Genomic DNA, 18,010 nt, shown 5'->3' on the forward strand with positions numbered 1-18,010 from the left:
GGCACTAGAAATCAGCTTTGAAGATAGAAAACTTAAATATGTTTTTTGCGATATTTGTGGGTGATTTCTTACTTGCTTTTTGTTTGCTAGTATTTTGCTGGCAAAGAGCCATTTAAACAGTTGTTTAATTATCCAGTATATCACAGGCATGTAACCTCCAAGATAAGCTGTGACTGTATTTTAGCAGTCATATCACTAGGGTCAAAAGTAACAACGAAAATTAAGCTTCAAATAAACAAATCTTAAAAGATCAGCTTTGTGTATGGAGAGTAATTAATAACTTGTTTAGGAAAATGTTACTGAAATGTGGTTTTGGACAAGGAACTGACACACTACTTCAGAGGTTAGATACCCTAATATTTAACAGGCTACCATTTGGTGGGCTGGCTGACTCGCCTGTAGGCATGGCACAAGTTAGTTCTTCACATGTAATTACACAACATTTAGACAATATCTTAATGACACCATGCACTTCAGCTGAATCAGGCCAGCTGGAAATTGTGGTAACATTCTGATTACCCAGGCACATGTAAAATTAAAACTTGTACAACCTCTGCTTTTCACTTGTGATGTTTTGATACAGATGTTCTTGGAAAGACTAAACAGTATTTAACAAAATAATCTCCTTTCAACTTTTTTTTCCTCTCCCTTCATGTGTACCACTAAGAATAAAATAGAAGTTATTATTTTAAAAATGCTTAAGTTGATAACCTACATCCTGTAACTTGTTTAATTTTATCAATCACAGAACACATGGCTACACTTTGGGTAGTTTCAATGACTTTACATACTAATACCACCCCCCTTTTTCCCCTTAAAAGCCAATCAAATTTTATTCTTCTCCTTACATGGAAATAGTTCAGCACAAAATAGAGTTGTTTAGAACTGAATGACTCATCCCATTAAATGGTTAATAACACAAATCACTCTTTTAGAAAAGACTAATTTTAGCACATGCGCAGAATTTTAAATTTAAATCACCTTTCCTAGGATCTTCTTATATCTCATCATAAAGACATTCGGAGTTGGCATGCCTGAAGTTGGTGATAAAGAAAGTGTGCCTTAATATAATGAGTTTACTCAAGATAAACACTCACTCTTTAATTTTCTTTGTGAGGTGAAAACTTGGAAAAGTACTACATAGGGCAAGAGGATAGACAGGGGAGGAGTCCATGCTCAGTTGTCAATAAATGTTTGAACAGCTTTCCCCCAGAGTCTTGAGTAAACAAAACCACAACTATTTTATCTTTCAAGCACACGCTGGTGTTGTCAAAATTTTTGGTCAAAAACAGAAAACTAGAAACATCATCTCAAGAATTATGGTGACAAATGACTTTCTACTACAAACAACTTTACTATGACATTACATCACCTGAAACTACTTTCTATGAATCAGAAGGGTAGGAAAAAAAACACATCAAAGTGAAATATTTGACCCTTCTGATATAATAGCCATAAATCAAAAATTTCAAAACTGCAAATAATTTACATAACATGAAAAACTGCTAGATTTGGGAAAAGGAGGAAGAGAAGGTACAGGAGGAAATGTGCAATTGGGATAGTTTATAAGAAAACATATTTATTCATGTTTTCATTGGCACATACATATCATGGAAAAACCAACTTCGAAAAAAATTTTTTCACCTACATTTTAAATATAAGTTCTTACTTAATGTGGCAAGCTATCACTCCCACTCCACCTTCAACCATCACTACCACTGTCTACCCAGGATATTTATCTTGGAAAAACATCACAGTTGGAGTTACCAAAAGACAAGAATAAAAGGCTCTATCTGCAATTTATTGTCCCCTACCCTAATATGACTAGTAAAATTATTTACATCTCATAATTTATTGAATGTTTTCAATGTATCATATCTTATACTTGGGTGAACAATTAGTAATTTCTAAACATCATCATTTGAAAGTGGCCAGGAAAAGCAGTGAATTCAATAATAATGGCATTTCCAGAGTGACTGAAGGAAGCACACATGTTAATTCCTTCCATCTCTAATAAGGAGATTAAAAACACCTCACCAAAATCCCATTTCATAATTTGTTCTGAGAAGAAAAATTCACTCTATGGGGTAAACTATATTCATGGAAAAAGACTTTTGTGCCTTTTACTTTGAAAATAAAGAATGACAATGAAATGTGTGTGAGGTCTCTGAGAAGACAGTCCCAGATGTTTACAATGCTGCTGTAGTATAGCTGTGCAATATGAGAGGTTTCTGAAGAAAAGAGTAGGATAGGACACCACAAAGCGGCCCATATGCTATTGACAATACAGACAAGAGCATCATGTTACCATGAGAGAAGGCAAGCGGAAGACAAATAGCGGCAGTGATGCCTTAAAAGTTAACTTCATGGACTGCAATCACTCAAACCAACACGAGGGACACAGAAAAATCAAAACCAGGAAAAAAAATGTTTTTCTCTTGTATGGGGGAGTAGAGCAGGCTGTGTAGGGCTAGGGGTGGGAAGAAAGACAAGAGTGGAATCAAACTTCACTCTCTGTGTAATAAAATTTCCCATAAAACCACTATAATTGACAATGGGTAATTATTTTCAGATTGAAGTAGCTCTGCCCAAAACTCTTAGCAAGACTGCCAGCTAACAGAAACAAAATTTGTTTTCTAGAGCATTTACAGGGGAGAAAGAAGAGATCTGTCTGCAACCAGGATGGTGGTGGAGGGTGGATGCATGCAGAGAAAGCACACATACAGATAACTGCAGGCACAAGAGCCCCCTCCTTCTGGTAGTAGAGGTTTCCTGAACAAGCCAGTTGAAGAAGATGGAGTGGGGAGAGTGAAGAAAAAGAAGGGAGCGGGTGTCTCAGTTTGATGTAATATATGCGGGGTCTCCAGAGTGAAACTATTTTACTTAATCATTTTACAGGGGGTTGAGAACATCGATATTTAGCGGGTTACATCTGGAATAGATTTTTCCCCCGTGGAGTCTGGAGGGGTGAATAATTTCAAAGTGGGTGGGGGGGGAGAACAAAATTATATTCGGTACTTACTGTATGGGCAGTTCTCATTCTTGGTCCCGCTGACCTTTCCATTCTTTTCAATCTTGAGAAAGTACTTGGTGAAAGAGAACAACTTTCTCCAGCGAACATCTCCTTGGAGGTGATTGTAGCTCCGCACATGTCTCCCCGCACTGGAAGGAGAGGAGAAGGAGGAGGAGGAGGAAGAGGAGGAGGAAGAGGAAGAAGAGTTGGTGGCCTCCGGTGACAGCATGTCGTGGCCCATGTCGTGGCAGGTGACAGACACAGAAGACACCAAGAAGAGCAGCAAGAAGCAGCAGCAGCAGCAGGGCAGGTGGGGAAAGGCTGAGGCACCATGTGTCAGTATCCATTTCCACATTGTACTGAAACTCTCGGCGTTAGAAAATGTCTCATCAGAAGAAACATACTGGAAGGGTAAAACCCGGTAAAAGATGAGTAGAAAGCTGCTGTTGGCTGCTGCTGGCTATCTTCCTCAGAACTCTGATCTGGCCTGAAGTGAACGCATCAACATCCATAACTCAGGGGCACAAATGAACGGCCGGCTGCCTCTGCCTCTTTCTCTTTCTCTCTCTCTCTCTCTCTCTCTCTCTCTCTCTCTCTCTCTCTCTCTCTCTCTCTCAAATCTTCTGTGGTCTGCCTATGTAGTTTCCCAGGAAGCGGTGTCACTTGGGTGGCAGTGGTAGCTGCTGGCGGTGGTGGCCCACAATCTTCTTTCCTTCACACAAGATTTTCCAGTAGCTACTTTGTTCTCTTCTTCACTCCTTTCTTCACCATGTTAGATGGGGAGAAAAAGTCTGGAAAGGAAAAAAATAAAAAGATGACAGCACAGTGAACAAAAACCAAAGAGAATGGGGGTGGGGACTGGGGAGGGGGATGCCTGAGCCCCTCTGGAGATTAGCACCTTCTGTTCGTTTTCTCTATCCTGAGCCCCACAACCAGTTAGCCAGCTGTAGACAGAAAGAAGCCCGTTGCTTCGGAGTTGTGGGCTCTGAAGGCAGCAGTTTGATACCGGTGGTTGCTTTCCCCCCTCTCTGTCTTTCTCTCTCTCTCTCTTTCTCTTTTTAGTGGTGGAGGTAGTTGTTGATTTGAAGCCTCCAGAAAGTAACTTCTTGTTTCGAGTGGTGGTGATTGGTGTTTTGGATTGGATTTCCCCCCCTCCCTCCCCAGACCACTTGTAAACAGGTTGAAGGCTGTAGCCCAAATGTCAGTGATTACAAGCCAGAGGTGGGATATGCCTCTGGTGGTCAAACCTTATTTGCCAGGATGGGGAGATAGGGGGAGGGGGGTGTCAAGCAGCGGTGGGACATCTGAAACTCTCTGCAGTAGGGAACGCGAGGACGGGAGAACTCCAGGGGGAGAGAGAGGGAGGGGAGAGACAGAGGGAAGGGAAAGAAGGGATAGGGGGTGGGGTGGGGAATAGAGACGTGGAGAACTGGGGAGATTCAGAGCATCAGGCAAAGAACAGTGCTTTTGCAGCCGAACTAGAAGCAGGAGTTGCGTACCCCCTATTCTTCCTCGCCTCTGAAGAGGCACCAGCCGCAGCCTCCTTTGACTCTTCCTAATTGTTCCTAAAACGTTCTTCTGCTCGCTGACCACCAGCGTGCGTTGTATACTCATGCTTTCCTAATTTTGCTGTCTTCCAGCCTGAACCAATCCCCTCTGGAGAGCCCCTTTCTGACTTGCTTTCTAGCGTAAGAGTTTCTCTTTTCTTTTCTTTTCTTTTTTCTTTTCTTTTCTTTTTTCTTTTCTTTTCTTTTTTCTTTTTTGGCAGTGAAGTGCTTGAGAGCCACCTGGAGTTTGTTGCTTTACTGACTTTTTTTTTTCGTTTTCGTTTTGAGAAAGGAGTGAGGGAGAGATGGAGAAAATGTTTCCGACAACCCCTCAAAAGCAGATTTTACGCTGATCAGAGCAAACACGGAAAAGAAGGGTGGGTGGGGGGGAGAGAACACCAAGGACATAATTAGTTTCCTTTCCTCCTCTTCTGCCAGCTTCCAAGGAGGTCTTTGCTTTAATGAATCACTGATTTCTCGCTTCCGTTGCTGAAATAAAAAGTTCACACTTTAGCCTCGCTCTGCCTTTTAAGCCCAAAGAGATTTATCGACCTCCTTAAAGTCGCCCCTCTCTTGCCTCAAATGAAATCAGGGACCCAAATGACCAATTTCTAATTGCTAACATGAGTCATTTACTGAATCACGCGTGCACTTCAAAGCAAATGGCACTTTACTGGGATTGCAAAGATTTTACCATAAAATCTGTCTGAATGCCTTGCTGTCTGTTTTCTATGCAATTTCCTTTGCACTTTGCCATAAAGGGGCGCTTTTTTTCCCATCTTCAAATTTAATGTTTAAGGAACCCTGTTTTACAATAAACAAACTAAAACAAACTCTATCATTAAAAGGAGTGGCTCCTTCCTTCCCTCCCCCCCCCCCTTCCTTTTCTGCCTGTTCAATTCCTCTCCCCAAGTTCTTTCAAGGTAGGTATTCACTACTATACATACATGTTAGGTAAAGAATGCAGTCCCAGGCTGGGAATTTTTTTTTTTTTTGCCAGAAATTGATTTGTATTCAGAATGAAATGCCATCGTGGTATCTGTTATGTTCGTAACAGCCTAAGCTTGCCCAGCAGTACCAGGATTTCTACTGAATGTTTATCATTTAGATAGCCTAACTAACTAACCATGAGCAATTCGTTAAATAAAAGTCAACCTTGTGTCAAAAGGCTGCTGTTTGGGGACAGTTGAAGTTTAGGAAGGAAAAATCGGTATGGTTTATGCAATTAAAAACAAAACTAGCTTGTACCTACTGAGACTTGGGAATAGCATTTTTATTATAAACAACATAATATATCTAAAGAAATGTTAATCCGGTTCTTAAAATGGAATTTAAATGATATTAACTTCACAAGAGAAAATTTGAAATGATTTTCAATTCTATTGTTTACTGACTGGAAAAATAGTTTTAAGTTTAGTTTACGTGCTTATTATGTTCCAGGGTGGCATTTAAGAGGGCTGGAGTTGAAACAGTTTAATGCTGGAATTGGTATTTTTAATTGCATTGTTTATGGCCCTCCCAATACTTATTCATAAGATTTCAATAGTGTGGTAACAACCATAGAAGATTGTTGGTTTTAATTTAATTAGATTTGATTTTTGTAGTTTAATAATTGGAAAGTGAAGAAAATAAAAAAACATGAGTCAACCAAATATTGCTCTTTAATTAAAGCGTGGTGACTTTAAAATGACCCAGAATGCTAATTTCAGTCTCCTAGTTCACTATTTTATACCTAGATTGACAAATGCTTGAAACAGAGTGTAGAGTTTCTAAGGGACTTGAGTTTCAGCCCAGGAGCACAGTTGAATCCAAATGTTTGAATCAACAGTAATCAAAACTACGTGTTTTTAAAATGTTCTGTTTGATGAAACCATAAAATAATGATCCTTGCTGTCAAAAGTTGCAAAACATGGGAAATTATTGTTTTAGTGTTTCTTTGCGCTGGGAACCAAGAATATTGTTGAAGTTTTGTGGTCATTTGCTTGAAAACTTAATTTTTTTTTTCCTCCTTAAAGCAAGATAACCTCATCTCCCATCTTCTCCTTCCCTGGGGAACTCTTTCACCTCCAACATGTATAGGAGTTCTATGTTCCCAAAGTACAACCTAAAGTATCCAATTAGTTAAATGTTAGTGTTTGTGTCCAAAAAGCATTTTCAAAAAGTAAATATTAAAATCAGATTATTCCAGATGCAGTGTTTAATAGGATGGCAACTTGGAATAAAAACAAACAAAAAACAACTCAGAAGATTTTTTTAAAGCTCAAAAATTATCTCTGCCCCTGATTTATTGTGTAATCTTGATCAAGTCAACTCCCTGGGCCTCAGTTTCCTCACCTGTAAAAGGATTGGATGAGATGAGGGGATTGTAAGAGGTGATCTCCAAGACCCCTTCCAACTCTAGCATTCTGTGAAATGCCCTTAGAGCCTTTTCTCTGCTGTGTGATGACAGGAAGGGCATTTACAAAACAGCCGAAATGAAAAGCTGACATAGCTTTTTAGATTATATCGCATTCTTTTTTCTCTTTTCTGTATAGCCTTTCTTTTATAGCACAGTCGAATCCCTAAATACCCCACTACTTTGTATTGTTGGGTCACCTCTTAGGTTAGCCTGAGAAAGCCTGAGAAAAGTTCCACAGGAAAGATGCACTATTTAACGGAATTCAATCTCTCCCAATAGATTTGAATCACTAACATAAATGTATGAATGTAGATTATATCTCTGTAATGATGCCTGAATCATTCTCAGTTACTTCAAAGGACTGAAATTCAACCTCCCTTTTTAGCAGCAATAATCAGGCCTTAATGGGTTCCTTTATTAATTGTTTCTCTGCTAAGTCTGAAAAAGACAGAATAAGCTCTCAATTAGAAAGGTACCTACTAGTTTGCTCTAAAATAGTTGGTTTTCTTCCCCTCTCTGGAAGGTTTATACATACATCATCCTTGGACCCTGCACTATTCAATAGTATTGGGTCCAGCCATTATCCTAAAGAATAAACCTATTTCTTTGCAAAGCTGTATTTTAATAAGTTAGAATGTATTCAATGAAGATTTTTTGCAGCCAATAAATATCCCTTAATGTATAAATAATGAAGAGCTGAAAAGCAATCTGTTTTTATACTACTAGGTGCTTCTGTAGCTTTTCTGCTTATTAAGTAGACATTTCAGATTTGTTATTCCTAGATGATTTTAGCTGTACAGAACTATCAGTGGGTCAATTAAAGGATGTGTGTGTGTGTGTGTGTTCTTGTATGTTTTATTAAAGTATGATGTTACTTACAATGTCAGTAAGCTGCTACAAATAACTCAGGCTGAAAGTTAGACAAGCTCTTCTCTGTAGATGTCTGCAGTCTTTATTTTTAAACCAATGGTACAATCCTAGAGAATACAAGTACCAAAATAAAGTAATTGCTTATTTTGAAGTTGAATGCTCTTTGAAAGCATAAAGATTTATAGTCTACTCATGTTGCAATCTTGGGTAAGAGGTATTCCTTTTTATAAATATTAACATTTTATGGGAATGATGTGGTTATTGCAGTTGTTTGTTGTTCAAGTCTTGAAGTGGAAGGAGATCTTAAGACTCTAGATTTAAGACAAGAAAGGGACTGGAGAGGGTATTGAGTTGAACCCCTGTTATTGAAGTATCAATTCTTGTACTTGTTAACACTACCTCAGTTTTTACAAACAAGCAAACTGAAGTTATTTGTCCAGAGTTATACAACTACCAAATGTCTGATACAGAATTTGAAACCAAGCCCTCCTGATAATAAGTCCAACATCCTATCTGCTATAATCTGCAGCAATGTTGGATTATACATGTTGGATTTTACTTTTTTAGTATTTTAGTATCCCCCAAGTACCTTGGGATACTATTTTTAGAAGTATAGTCTTTTGTAGGAGGATGGAACCTTAGAAATAATCTTAATTCAAATCTATCACTTTACTGTTGAAGAAACTGAGGCTGAAAAGTTAAAGAGATTATCTAGAATCATACAAGAATTCAGTAGCAGAAGTAACATTTGAAAGAATCTAGGTTTCCTAGTTACTTTGATTTATTCTAGTAAAAGTATTGCTCTCCTTTCCTTCTCATTCCTAATCTCCTTTCTAAGGTGTCAAGGTAATAACTACGATCAGCCAAAAGAAGAAAAGTATGTCCCTTTGAATTCTCCTCTATCTTCTTCTTTATCCCCCTCTTTTTTTTCTTTCCCAACCCCTATACCCACTTTTACATTTAAGGATAGATCCTTGAATTTCTTGAAAGTTAATTATCTTGCCTTCAATTAAAAGTTTAGGCATCCTTACTACAAAACATTAACTGAAGAGAATTAATAAAATAGTTCAGTGTTTAATTATTGAACAATGAATAATTAGTCCTCAGTGTTACTACTATATTTTATGAAGAGGAAATTTCTACAAAGTTCCACACCACAAACAGGGATAGAGATAATATACAAGATATGATTAGGATTTTCATAAGTTTTATCTTAAGAATATGGGATTCTTATTTAGCAAAGATTTGCCACTTTAGACAGTAAGATTTCAAATTAACACATAGTCTGAGCATCTAATAACACATTTGCATAAAGCTCCAGAGTTCATCAAAGAATAACTACTATGCTAAATAGTTAAGCAAAGGTTTTTGCAAAGTCTAAAATTAAGTTTAGCTTTGTAGCATCCTGAATGCTTTTCATCTTTGGAGCTGATACTGTTTTCTGACCTTGAAAGTACAGCGAGGAAAGTGAACAAAATCCCGTTTTGCATAAGAAATTCTTATTTTTCTAATACATTGATGAATTTTTTCTAACACAGTATTTCTTGTTTCTCAGTATTTCATATATTTCTTAACTTGAGCTCTGTGAATTTCAACAAAATAAAACTCAATAAAATTGGTTTTCTTTGTAATGTTATATATTTAATACATTTAAAAAACATTATTCTAGTGAAGGGTTCCATAGTTTTCACCAAATTTTCAAAAGGATCCATGGCACACACAAAAATCAAGAGCCTATTCTCTATAGTTAAAACAGCAAAAAAGAAAAAAGAAAAATCTTTATAAATTTTTAGAGAAACACAAGTGCATGCTATTGATATATAGATAGATAGGTAGATAGATAGATAGATAGATAGATTTCTATCTATCCATCTCTATCTTATCTCATAGGGTTTCTATTTGTCCCTTCCCAATATAAATAAGGTCAGCCTTGGCAAAGTTAAATCTGTAGTGAAGTGGCATATCATGGTGGAACTAGCAATGATTTTGAATCAGAATTCTAATTTCATCTCTATGCGTTAATTAACTTTTCTGGGTCTCTGTTTATTTATCTGTAAAATATAAGTAATCTTTTGGGTAAATTCCATTCTAAACCTATGACTTTAAGTTATTTTTCTCTGTTTCTGGTCTCTGATTTTTGTGCCTTTTCTCCTTGGTCATTCCCCTTACTTCAGGTACCCAAAGCTTCTCACTTCTCTTTACTTCTCCCCCACTGCCAAACCAAAAGGATTTGATAGCAGGGGTTTACACTTATCTGATTGTACAATCAGTCTGATTGTACTTGAGTATGAATGAGTTTAATGTGTTATCTGAACCAACATTTGCATTTTAAGTCTTTTATCTCTAATTGTGGAATGAAAGACTTTATCTCCTATTAAAGGAATGTCGGGTATTGGCCAGCAGGTGGGGAGGTATTCTGGGGGATGTGGAACTGAAAATCACATCTGGGTGGCATTTTACCTTCAAACTGAATTACAGCAGCTCATCTTTTCCCACTGCAGCTGAGAAGCCTATGTCAAGGGGATATTTAAAAAACTAGTCTGATTTGCCCTGGCACAGGTTCCCTGAAGGTGTTCTTTCATAACTCTGCCCTTCTTACTTTTAAAATCCTTCTGTGTCTCTTCTAAAGTCAAGCTAATCCCTTAGCTAGCCTCTTTGACTCAAACTCCCAAATACCATATTCAATATATCCTGGAAAATTACTTGGGTTCATATTTAAAAAAAAAAAAAAAAAGATTTCCTTGTTTTAGAACTGGAAAAAGAGAAAGTAAGGCCTTCTTGGTTCTAAGATTAGCTCTCTATATACCATACCACTTGAAGAAAGAAGACAATAAAGTAGAAGTCATTTTCATAATGTATGTTTCTCAGTCAAATATTTAAAAAACCTCCTTACAATAATAATAATTTTAGTAGTTTCAGATTGCTAAAAGGCATGATGCATGAAGTACTTTACATACAGTTAGTAGTTTAGCTAACCTAGTTAAATGCCTCTATTCAAACAGAGAATGAATTCTTTATAAATAAGAGTAATCATATTGGTATGGTTACTCTTGTCTATGACTATGTGGAAACGCATGATTTATAAGAGTTTTAATATTCATATATCATTCTACATACTATCTACCTATTGGTAGAAAATCATTTTTTTTTTAATATAGGGCATACACATACACACATTATGTGTGTGACACTGGAAAAATTAGTTCATCTCTCTGAGACTCAATTTCCTTATTTGTAAAATAAGTGGTGCCAGAGATCAGATGCTATCCAATTTTCATTTATTTATACGTTTGTTTGTCTATCTTTATCTGTTTATCTATCTATCCTCTTAATTAAATGCTTTCATTTTAAATATACATGTGCCTTATGTGGTCTGCTGGACATTTTCTATTTTATTTTATTTTTTTTTTTGGTGAGGCAATTGGGGTTAAGTCACACAGCCAGGAAGGGTTAAGTGTTTGAGGTTAGATTTGAAATCAAGTCCTCCTAATTTTAGTGCTGGTACTGTATCCACTATATCATCTAGCTACCCCTCTATTGGACTGTTACAAACCGAGTTAAATTGAATTTAGAGTGGTATGTGTGTGTGTGTGTGTGTATGAAGCCATGGGTTCAAGACTTACTTCTGACCTATGCTAACTATGGGACCATATAGACTTCAAGCAACCAAATAATTGCTAATTATACATTAAAAGCAGACTATGATTATCCATCCCAATTTTATCTTTAATGTAAATACATATGTAAATATGTGTATTTCATGAACAATTCATACAAAATAATAATCTGTATTTCTGGAAAAAATTTCTTAATCTGATAGTTTCCTATATAAATGAAAATAAAATCTAGAGTTGGTCTATCTATGTATATGTATACATATACATACACATATATTTTGTGTATGTGTGTGTATGTGTGTCCTGTTTTTCCCCCCTTTGGAATTTATTGTTGACAATTTCTTTTTTTCCCTGAAATTGAGTCAAATGCTTTATTTCTTATTTGGTTATTTTGGTCATTTAACATATATATATATATATATATATATGTGTGTGTGTGTGTGTGTGTGTGTGTGTGTTAACATGTATATATGTGTTAACATATATATTCAATACATTTCAAATTGCCAACTTGATAGCATACAATTGAACAAAATAATTTCAAATAACTTCTTTTATTCCTTCAATTATTGTGAATTAGCCTTTTCCCTTTTTCTTAACTCTCTCTTAAATTCTCTGGTAACTCTCTTAAAGAATCAAATTAACTAATCATTCTATTTTTCTATACATTTATAACGTATACATTTGTGTATGATATTTGTGTATATTTATTCCCTAATTCACAGTCAATTTTTGTAGGGATGCCATATATACTCCTCTATGTTCCCGCTGAGTAAATGTCAGAGATCTATCGTATCTAACTTCTGTAAAATTTTATTAAGGGTTTTTTTTTTCTTATTTAATTAAATTTTCTGGGCCTAAAAGGGATAAATTATTTTCTGCAGCAACTATAGTTTGCTATCTATTTGTCCCTGTGGTTCACTTAACTTTTCTTTAAGTATGTAACTGCTATGCCATTTGGTGGATGTGTTAAGTATTGATGTTAATTCATTGTTTATGATGTCTTTAAGCCTAAGGTAATTTCCTGTTTATCTTTTTTTAATTGTGTATTTTTGCTATTGCTTTGTCTAAGAACATGTTTGCTATTCCCTGCAGTATGGAGGAATTTAACATAGATAGGTGATGTCAGAAATACCGTATTGACTATTGAAGATCTTGCAAAAATTTGAGTCTTGATCACAAAGGTCTTCAAGGAATTTAAGTTAAGGGTAGGTCCCTTGTGACCCTCCAAAACTTTTCTATTTTTCTCTGTATCAGTTCCCTGCCAGTAATATATCACCTTTGTGGCATGCCTTGGCTCTGGCTCAAATAATTCTTTTCCTGGAATCACAGACTTAGAACTGGAAAATACCTTACAATTCAGCTAATCCAATACCTTATTTATAGATGCAGATATTGAACTCCAGAGAAGTTAAATAGCTTGCCTAAAGTCACATAAGTAGGAAGTGGCTGAATTAGCATTTAAACCTAGGTTCTCTGAATTGAAATCCAATTTTCTTTCCTTTCCATTGTACCTTACTATTTTCCAAAGTAAATAAGTAAATTTTCCAAAGTAGATAAAGATGTCAGGAATAGAATTCAGATCTTACAGATATTACACATGCTCTATCACTGAAGCACATCCTTAAACTCTCTGGTATCTTCTTGAAAAATGTCGTAGTTTCCATATTGAATTTCTTCTAATTGTACCTGTCTACTAACCAATTGCCAAGATCAGTGTCTGCCACTGGTTCCACTGGACTACTGAAATATTGTCATTGTTTCACTGGTTATGGAGGAGAGAATATCTCCTCTGAGCAGACTTTCCACAGTATCTAACGTCTCACCATGTGGTCTCAAAGTTGCATCATTTCTGTTTCAATAGTAGAGTGCTTAGTAACTACTTTCTACATTTACCATTTGTAATTTATTTCTTTGGGCCTCTGGAAATATCGATACAATTCAATGCAAATAATAAATATATTATCAGCCTTCTATCATCTTTCTATGACTTTACATCTTTTCAAAGAGTCCACAGAATAGCATAAAGTAATTGTACCAGGATAAGACTTGGAAATATCATATCGCCCAATATGTGAAGAAGAAAAGGAAACAATTAATTAGTTTTTAACTAACTACCAAAATTTTATAAACACTGATAGGTCTGTGTGTGTGTGTGTATGTGTGTATGTGTGTGAAGTTCACACAGCCTGAAGATAGGAGTTACATGACTCTGCCTTCTGGATTTTTACTGTAGTTGTCCAGGGACATCTAGACATAGCGTATAACAGTATATATTATGCTTTAAGATTTACAGAACAATTTCCTTACCATGACCCTATAAAGCAAATGTTTCCAGATTCATAGTTCCTGTCCTGTAGGTAAAGAACTAAAATCCAGAAAGATTAAGTAATTTGCCTAAATTCCAGATTTCTTAACTTTTTTCTTGCCATGGCCCCATTTGGTAGTCTGGTGAAACCTATGGATCCTTTCTCAAAATTATGCTTTTAAATGCACAAAACATAATAAAATAGATAAGATAACAAAGGAAAATAAAGATTAGTGAAAAGATTTTTTTTTTGAAAATTCAAGTTCATGGCAATTTATCCCTACATCCTGAATCCAGGCCCTCAGATTAAGAACCCTTGCCCTCTGGGTACCTGGCTAATATCTAGACATAACTTAAAATCTTCTGACCTGGAGTTTAGTCCTCTTTCTATTCTTCTATCCTACTTCCAATTTTTTTTTTTTACATTTTAAATGACAACTGCGGACAACTTTCCACATCCAGTATTCTCTTGCATTTTATTTTGTAGGACTTCAAATAGACAAAAAAAATATGGTGAACAACTATACAATTTTTCACTTTTAAATACACACTAATTCATTTATTTAGTAGCTATTGTAAACAAGATGACATGAAATTTTGAATCCCTAGACAGTGACCTCTGCCAGTTTATTTTGAAAAAAAGATGAAAAAAAAAAAAAAAACCCAAAAGCATTTCTTTTAAATACTAATTCTCTTTCAAGTTTTTAACATCCTGGTACTACTTTTTTGGATACTGCTATTCCTGAAAGTGTCACTCAGAACTGAGATATTCTAGATGGGATTTGATTGTGGAACAATACAGTAGATAGACTGCTTCTCTAATCTTTGATGTTTTTTGCCTCTATAACCTCTAATGTAGCCCCAAATTACATTAGCTTTTTGCTTTCTTTTACTATGTCACACTTTTGATTGTCATTAAGCTTTCAATCCTCTTAACCCTCAGATCTCTTTTGGATAAACTGCTATTCTAGCCATACTTTCCTCATTTTATATTTTTGAAGTTAAGTTTTTGAATCCAAGCCATCCAATTTATTCTTATTAAATTTTACCTCATTAGAGATGTCCCTACATTTTAGTCCATTAAGAATTTTAGAGATCCTTATTTTCATTCATGTTAAATCATTCTCCTAGTTTTGTGCCACATAAAATCTTGTGAAATATGTCATCTATGTATAATGCCTATATCCAAGTCATTGATAAAAATGCTAAATGGCATACAATGAAACCTAGTTTCTGGAAGATTCTACTGGAGAACTCCTTCCAAGATAACAGAACCATTAACACCTGCTCTTCTGGGTATAATTATTTAAGTACTTCCAAATCCAAACAAGTGTGTAATCACCTTGCTTGCTTTTTTCCACCTTTTCCCAAAGGAATAGCATCGCAATTTTTCCAATTTTTTTGTAATGGAGAAACAATTTGGAAATTGCTCATGGAAATTTTGTCTAAAACCAGAAGATTATGCATAATATGCAATGGTATTATAAATCCCATTCTTCAGGTCATTGGTTGTGTTTCCTTCATGGATGTAGAGTTACATCTTGCAAAGATATCTAAAATAAGACTAATACTTGTTCCTTCTGGATGCATGCAGGCCTCAGGCAATGCATTTCTTTTATTGGTTCTGAGGAAAAGCATAGTTCCTGGAACATAGAAATATATTAATGTCAGTCACTGTTGTAGTTAAAGTTCTGGGATCAGAAAGCTTGGGTTCAAGTCACCTGCTATATTCCAGAAAAGTGGTAGGGCTTAAAAGGACTTTGAAAATGGATCTATCAAAAAGAATAGAAAGGATGTCATTTTAAACTAATGGATTAATTTAAAAGGGCCACAGAATTTAGAAAAGGAAGAACTTTAAGGCTAACTATTTTAACTCATTTTGTAGATGACACAACTCAGAGAAATACATCATATATGTAAAAGAGCTGTGATTTAGTTCATACTCCCTATTTCAGGACACAGAACACAAACTTTCCAAAAATCTTAGAGCAAATAAATTGTTCCACCTAAAATGTAGAATGATGCTGTCACATGCCATGGCACAGATGATTAGTTCTTAAGCGTTACCAAGAAGGAAGTGTTTTGAGGACAGATTGCTGCTGAGGGCATACTTACATATGGAGAGCCATTTCACCAGAAAACTGAATACTAACTAATGAATTCTTTGGCTGGTCATCCATGAAACAATTAAAAAAAATCCACTATCACATGATTGATGACAAAATTAGCTAAGTTAAGTATTTTATAACTGTGAAGCATTATATAATCTCAGTTGTAGTAATTTCTATAACATTCTAGATATTTGTGGTCTTTGTCAGTGGATTTTTGCACTTAAAAAAAGAGACCTAATGAAATGTTTTTAAATTTTAAAAAATTCATTTTAAAAAGACTTCATAAATCTTCCAAAAAAATTAAAAAACCCAAATTTGATTTCTAAAAATCCAACCGGATAAAAATGACAATTTCTTTAAAAATGTGATTAAATAAAATAAGTAAATAGTCTATTTTTTCAGTCAAGTGAAGTGAAATGAAAAATAATGAATGTTTATGATATAATAAGAGGGAAAATATAAAAAACAACTTTTCATTAAAATATTTGAATCAACATCATAAACTTATAGTTAAGAAGTTAGGATTTTTTTTTATTGAGCTGAATACAGAATAAGAAAAAAAGAGTAGAAAAAGAAAGGCAGAAAAGGAAAATAAAAAACAAACAAAACATTTTCATGTGTCCAGAAGAACATCAGGGACGATTCAAAATATATAATGATAAATTTTCATTTCAAGAAAGCATATGTAATAATAGAGATTATATTCATGATGTCTATCTTTTCTTTGCTTCCTTGTTTTCTTCTGTGCCCTTTTTACTTTATTCTTCTCCCCTGTTATTCCTCTCATCTCCCTCAAGTAGGTTACAGTTAAGCACAAGTATATTTATATACACAGACACACATATATATTTATTCAATGCACCCAAATATAAATATATATATATATATATTTCTACACACATACATACATTACACATACATACATACCCACTTATACTCAGACATACATACACACACATATATGTTAACATTTACCCATACATAAACATACATCTAAAACAATATTAATATGGCTGATAGATTTCTCTCTTGTTGAATCTTTAAGTTTGACTTTGTCTAAGATCAATGATTACTAGCCCTACTTTTTTGTAGAGTTTGTGAATATCTCTTATTTCCTATCCTTGCTAATTCTTCTACCTTAATTCTGCTCCTTAACTTGCCTTGCTATTATTTAACCTCCCCCTATCTATAGATCTCTCCCTTATCTTCTCCCCTACCTCTTCCTTCTTTCTGTATTTCATTCGCATTATTTTACTCACCTTTTCTCACTTCTATTAAATACCCTTCTGTACCCCACCTTATCCTATGCTACTTTTAACCTCTCCCCCTTATCCATTTTCCATTAATTTATACACCTTATCCCACAACTTTAAATCTGCATACCCTTTTATACCTCACCTTATCCTATTCTCTCCTCTTCTTTATAGATTTTGGAGGGTGCTATGTCCTTTATGTATGCCCTATATGTAACTTTAAACTATTTAACCAATTCCTGATGTAAATAGGTTTTCAGAACTATGAGTCCTCCTCCCCTCTAATGCTTGTGTCTACTCTTCCTCTGCATCTCATTTATATAACACAATTACTATTTTTACCTTTTCCTAAATAGTTTTGCTTTTTAGAATCAGATTGATGTGGGAAAGATTCCAATCTTTGATTCCCAACCCCCCCTAGTTAATGTAAATTACCCTTTGACTCACAAATCCTGGTCCCTTTGAATTCCAGTAGAAGAGCCAGACCTGTCCCAGCCCCATCCGGATCTGAGCCAACTTTGGGGCTACACCCCAAAGCCCCTCGAGCTAAGTCTCCGACTTAAAAGGGCCACACTGGGAACCCCTCTTTGCAGAGATTCCAAACATGGCAGCCATGTGAGGACCCTCTGTCCACTGGACCCTCTGTCCAGTGCCCTCCTTGTCTCTACCTTCACCTATCTCCTACTTCTAAACTCAGTAATAAACCTCTTTTATCAATCTAGCTCTCCGGGCCAATAAATGCTTTTATTGGGAATTTGGTGCCACTACTAGACCTCATATACCTCTGTATCCTTGCGCCAAATCCAAGGGGGTTGCAGGGGAACTCTGTTTGACTCTCTGTACCCCAAACCTGCCACTAGACCTTAACTAAACCTTAATTTCATTTAGGTACC

At 35.5% G+C, this 18,010-nt stretch overlaps 1 protein-coding gene across 2 annotated transcripts in view; it reads right to left on the bottom strand.

Moving 5' to 3' along the window:
• Positions 1-4,854, bottom strand: part of FGF10 (fibroblast growth factor 10) — a 105,592-nt gene extending 100,738 nt beyond the window's left edge. Inside the window, exons 1-2 of one of the 2 annotated variants that reach the window (XM_031964810.1) lie at positions 4,513-4,854; positions 3,023-3,804 (exon numbers count right to left, since the gene is read on the bottom strand). In XM_031964810.1, coding sequence (XP_031820670.1) covers positions 3,023-3,368 — 346 coding nt within the window. In that variant the 5' untranslated portion in view covers positions 3,369-3,804; positions 4,513-4,854. Of the gene's footprint in view, positions 1-3,022; positions 3,805-3,911; positions 4,368-4,512 lie in introns of those variants that run through there. The other variant, XM_031964804.1, reaches the window with a different exon arrangement.
• Positions 4,855-18,010: the final 13,156 nt, after the last annotated feature.

Source organism: Sarcophilus harrisii, chromosome 1 (assembly GCF_902635505.1).
Source record: "Sarcophilus harrisii chromosome 1, mSarHar1.11, whole genome shotgun sequence".
In the NCBI taxonomy this organism is placed as follows: domain Eukaryota; kingdom Metazoa; phylum Chordata; class Mammalia; order Dasyuromorphia; family Dasyuridae; genus Sarcophilus; species Sarcophilus harrisii.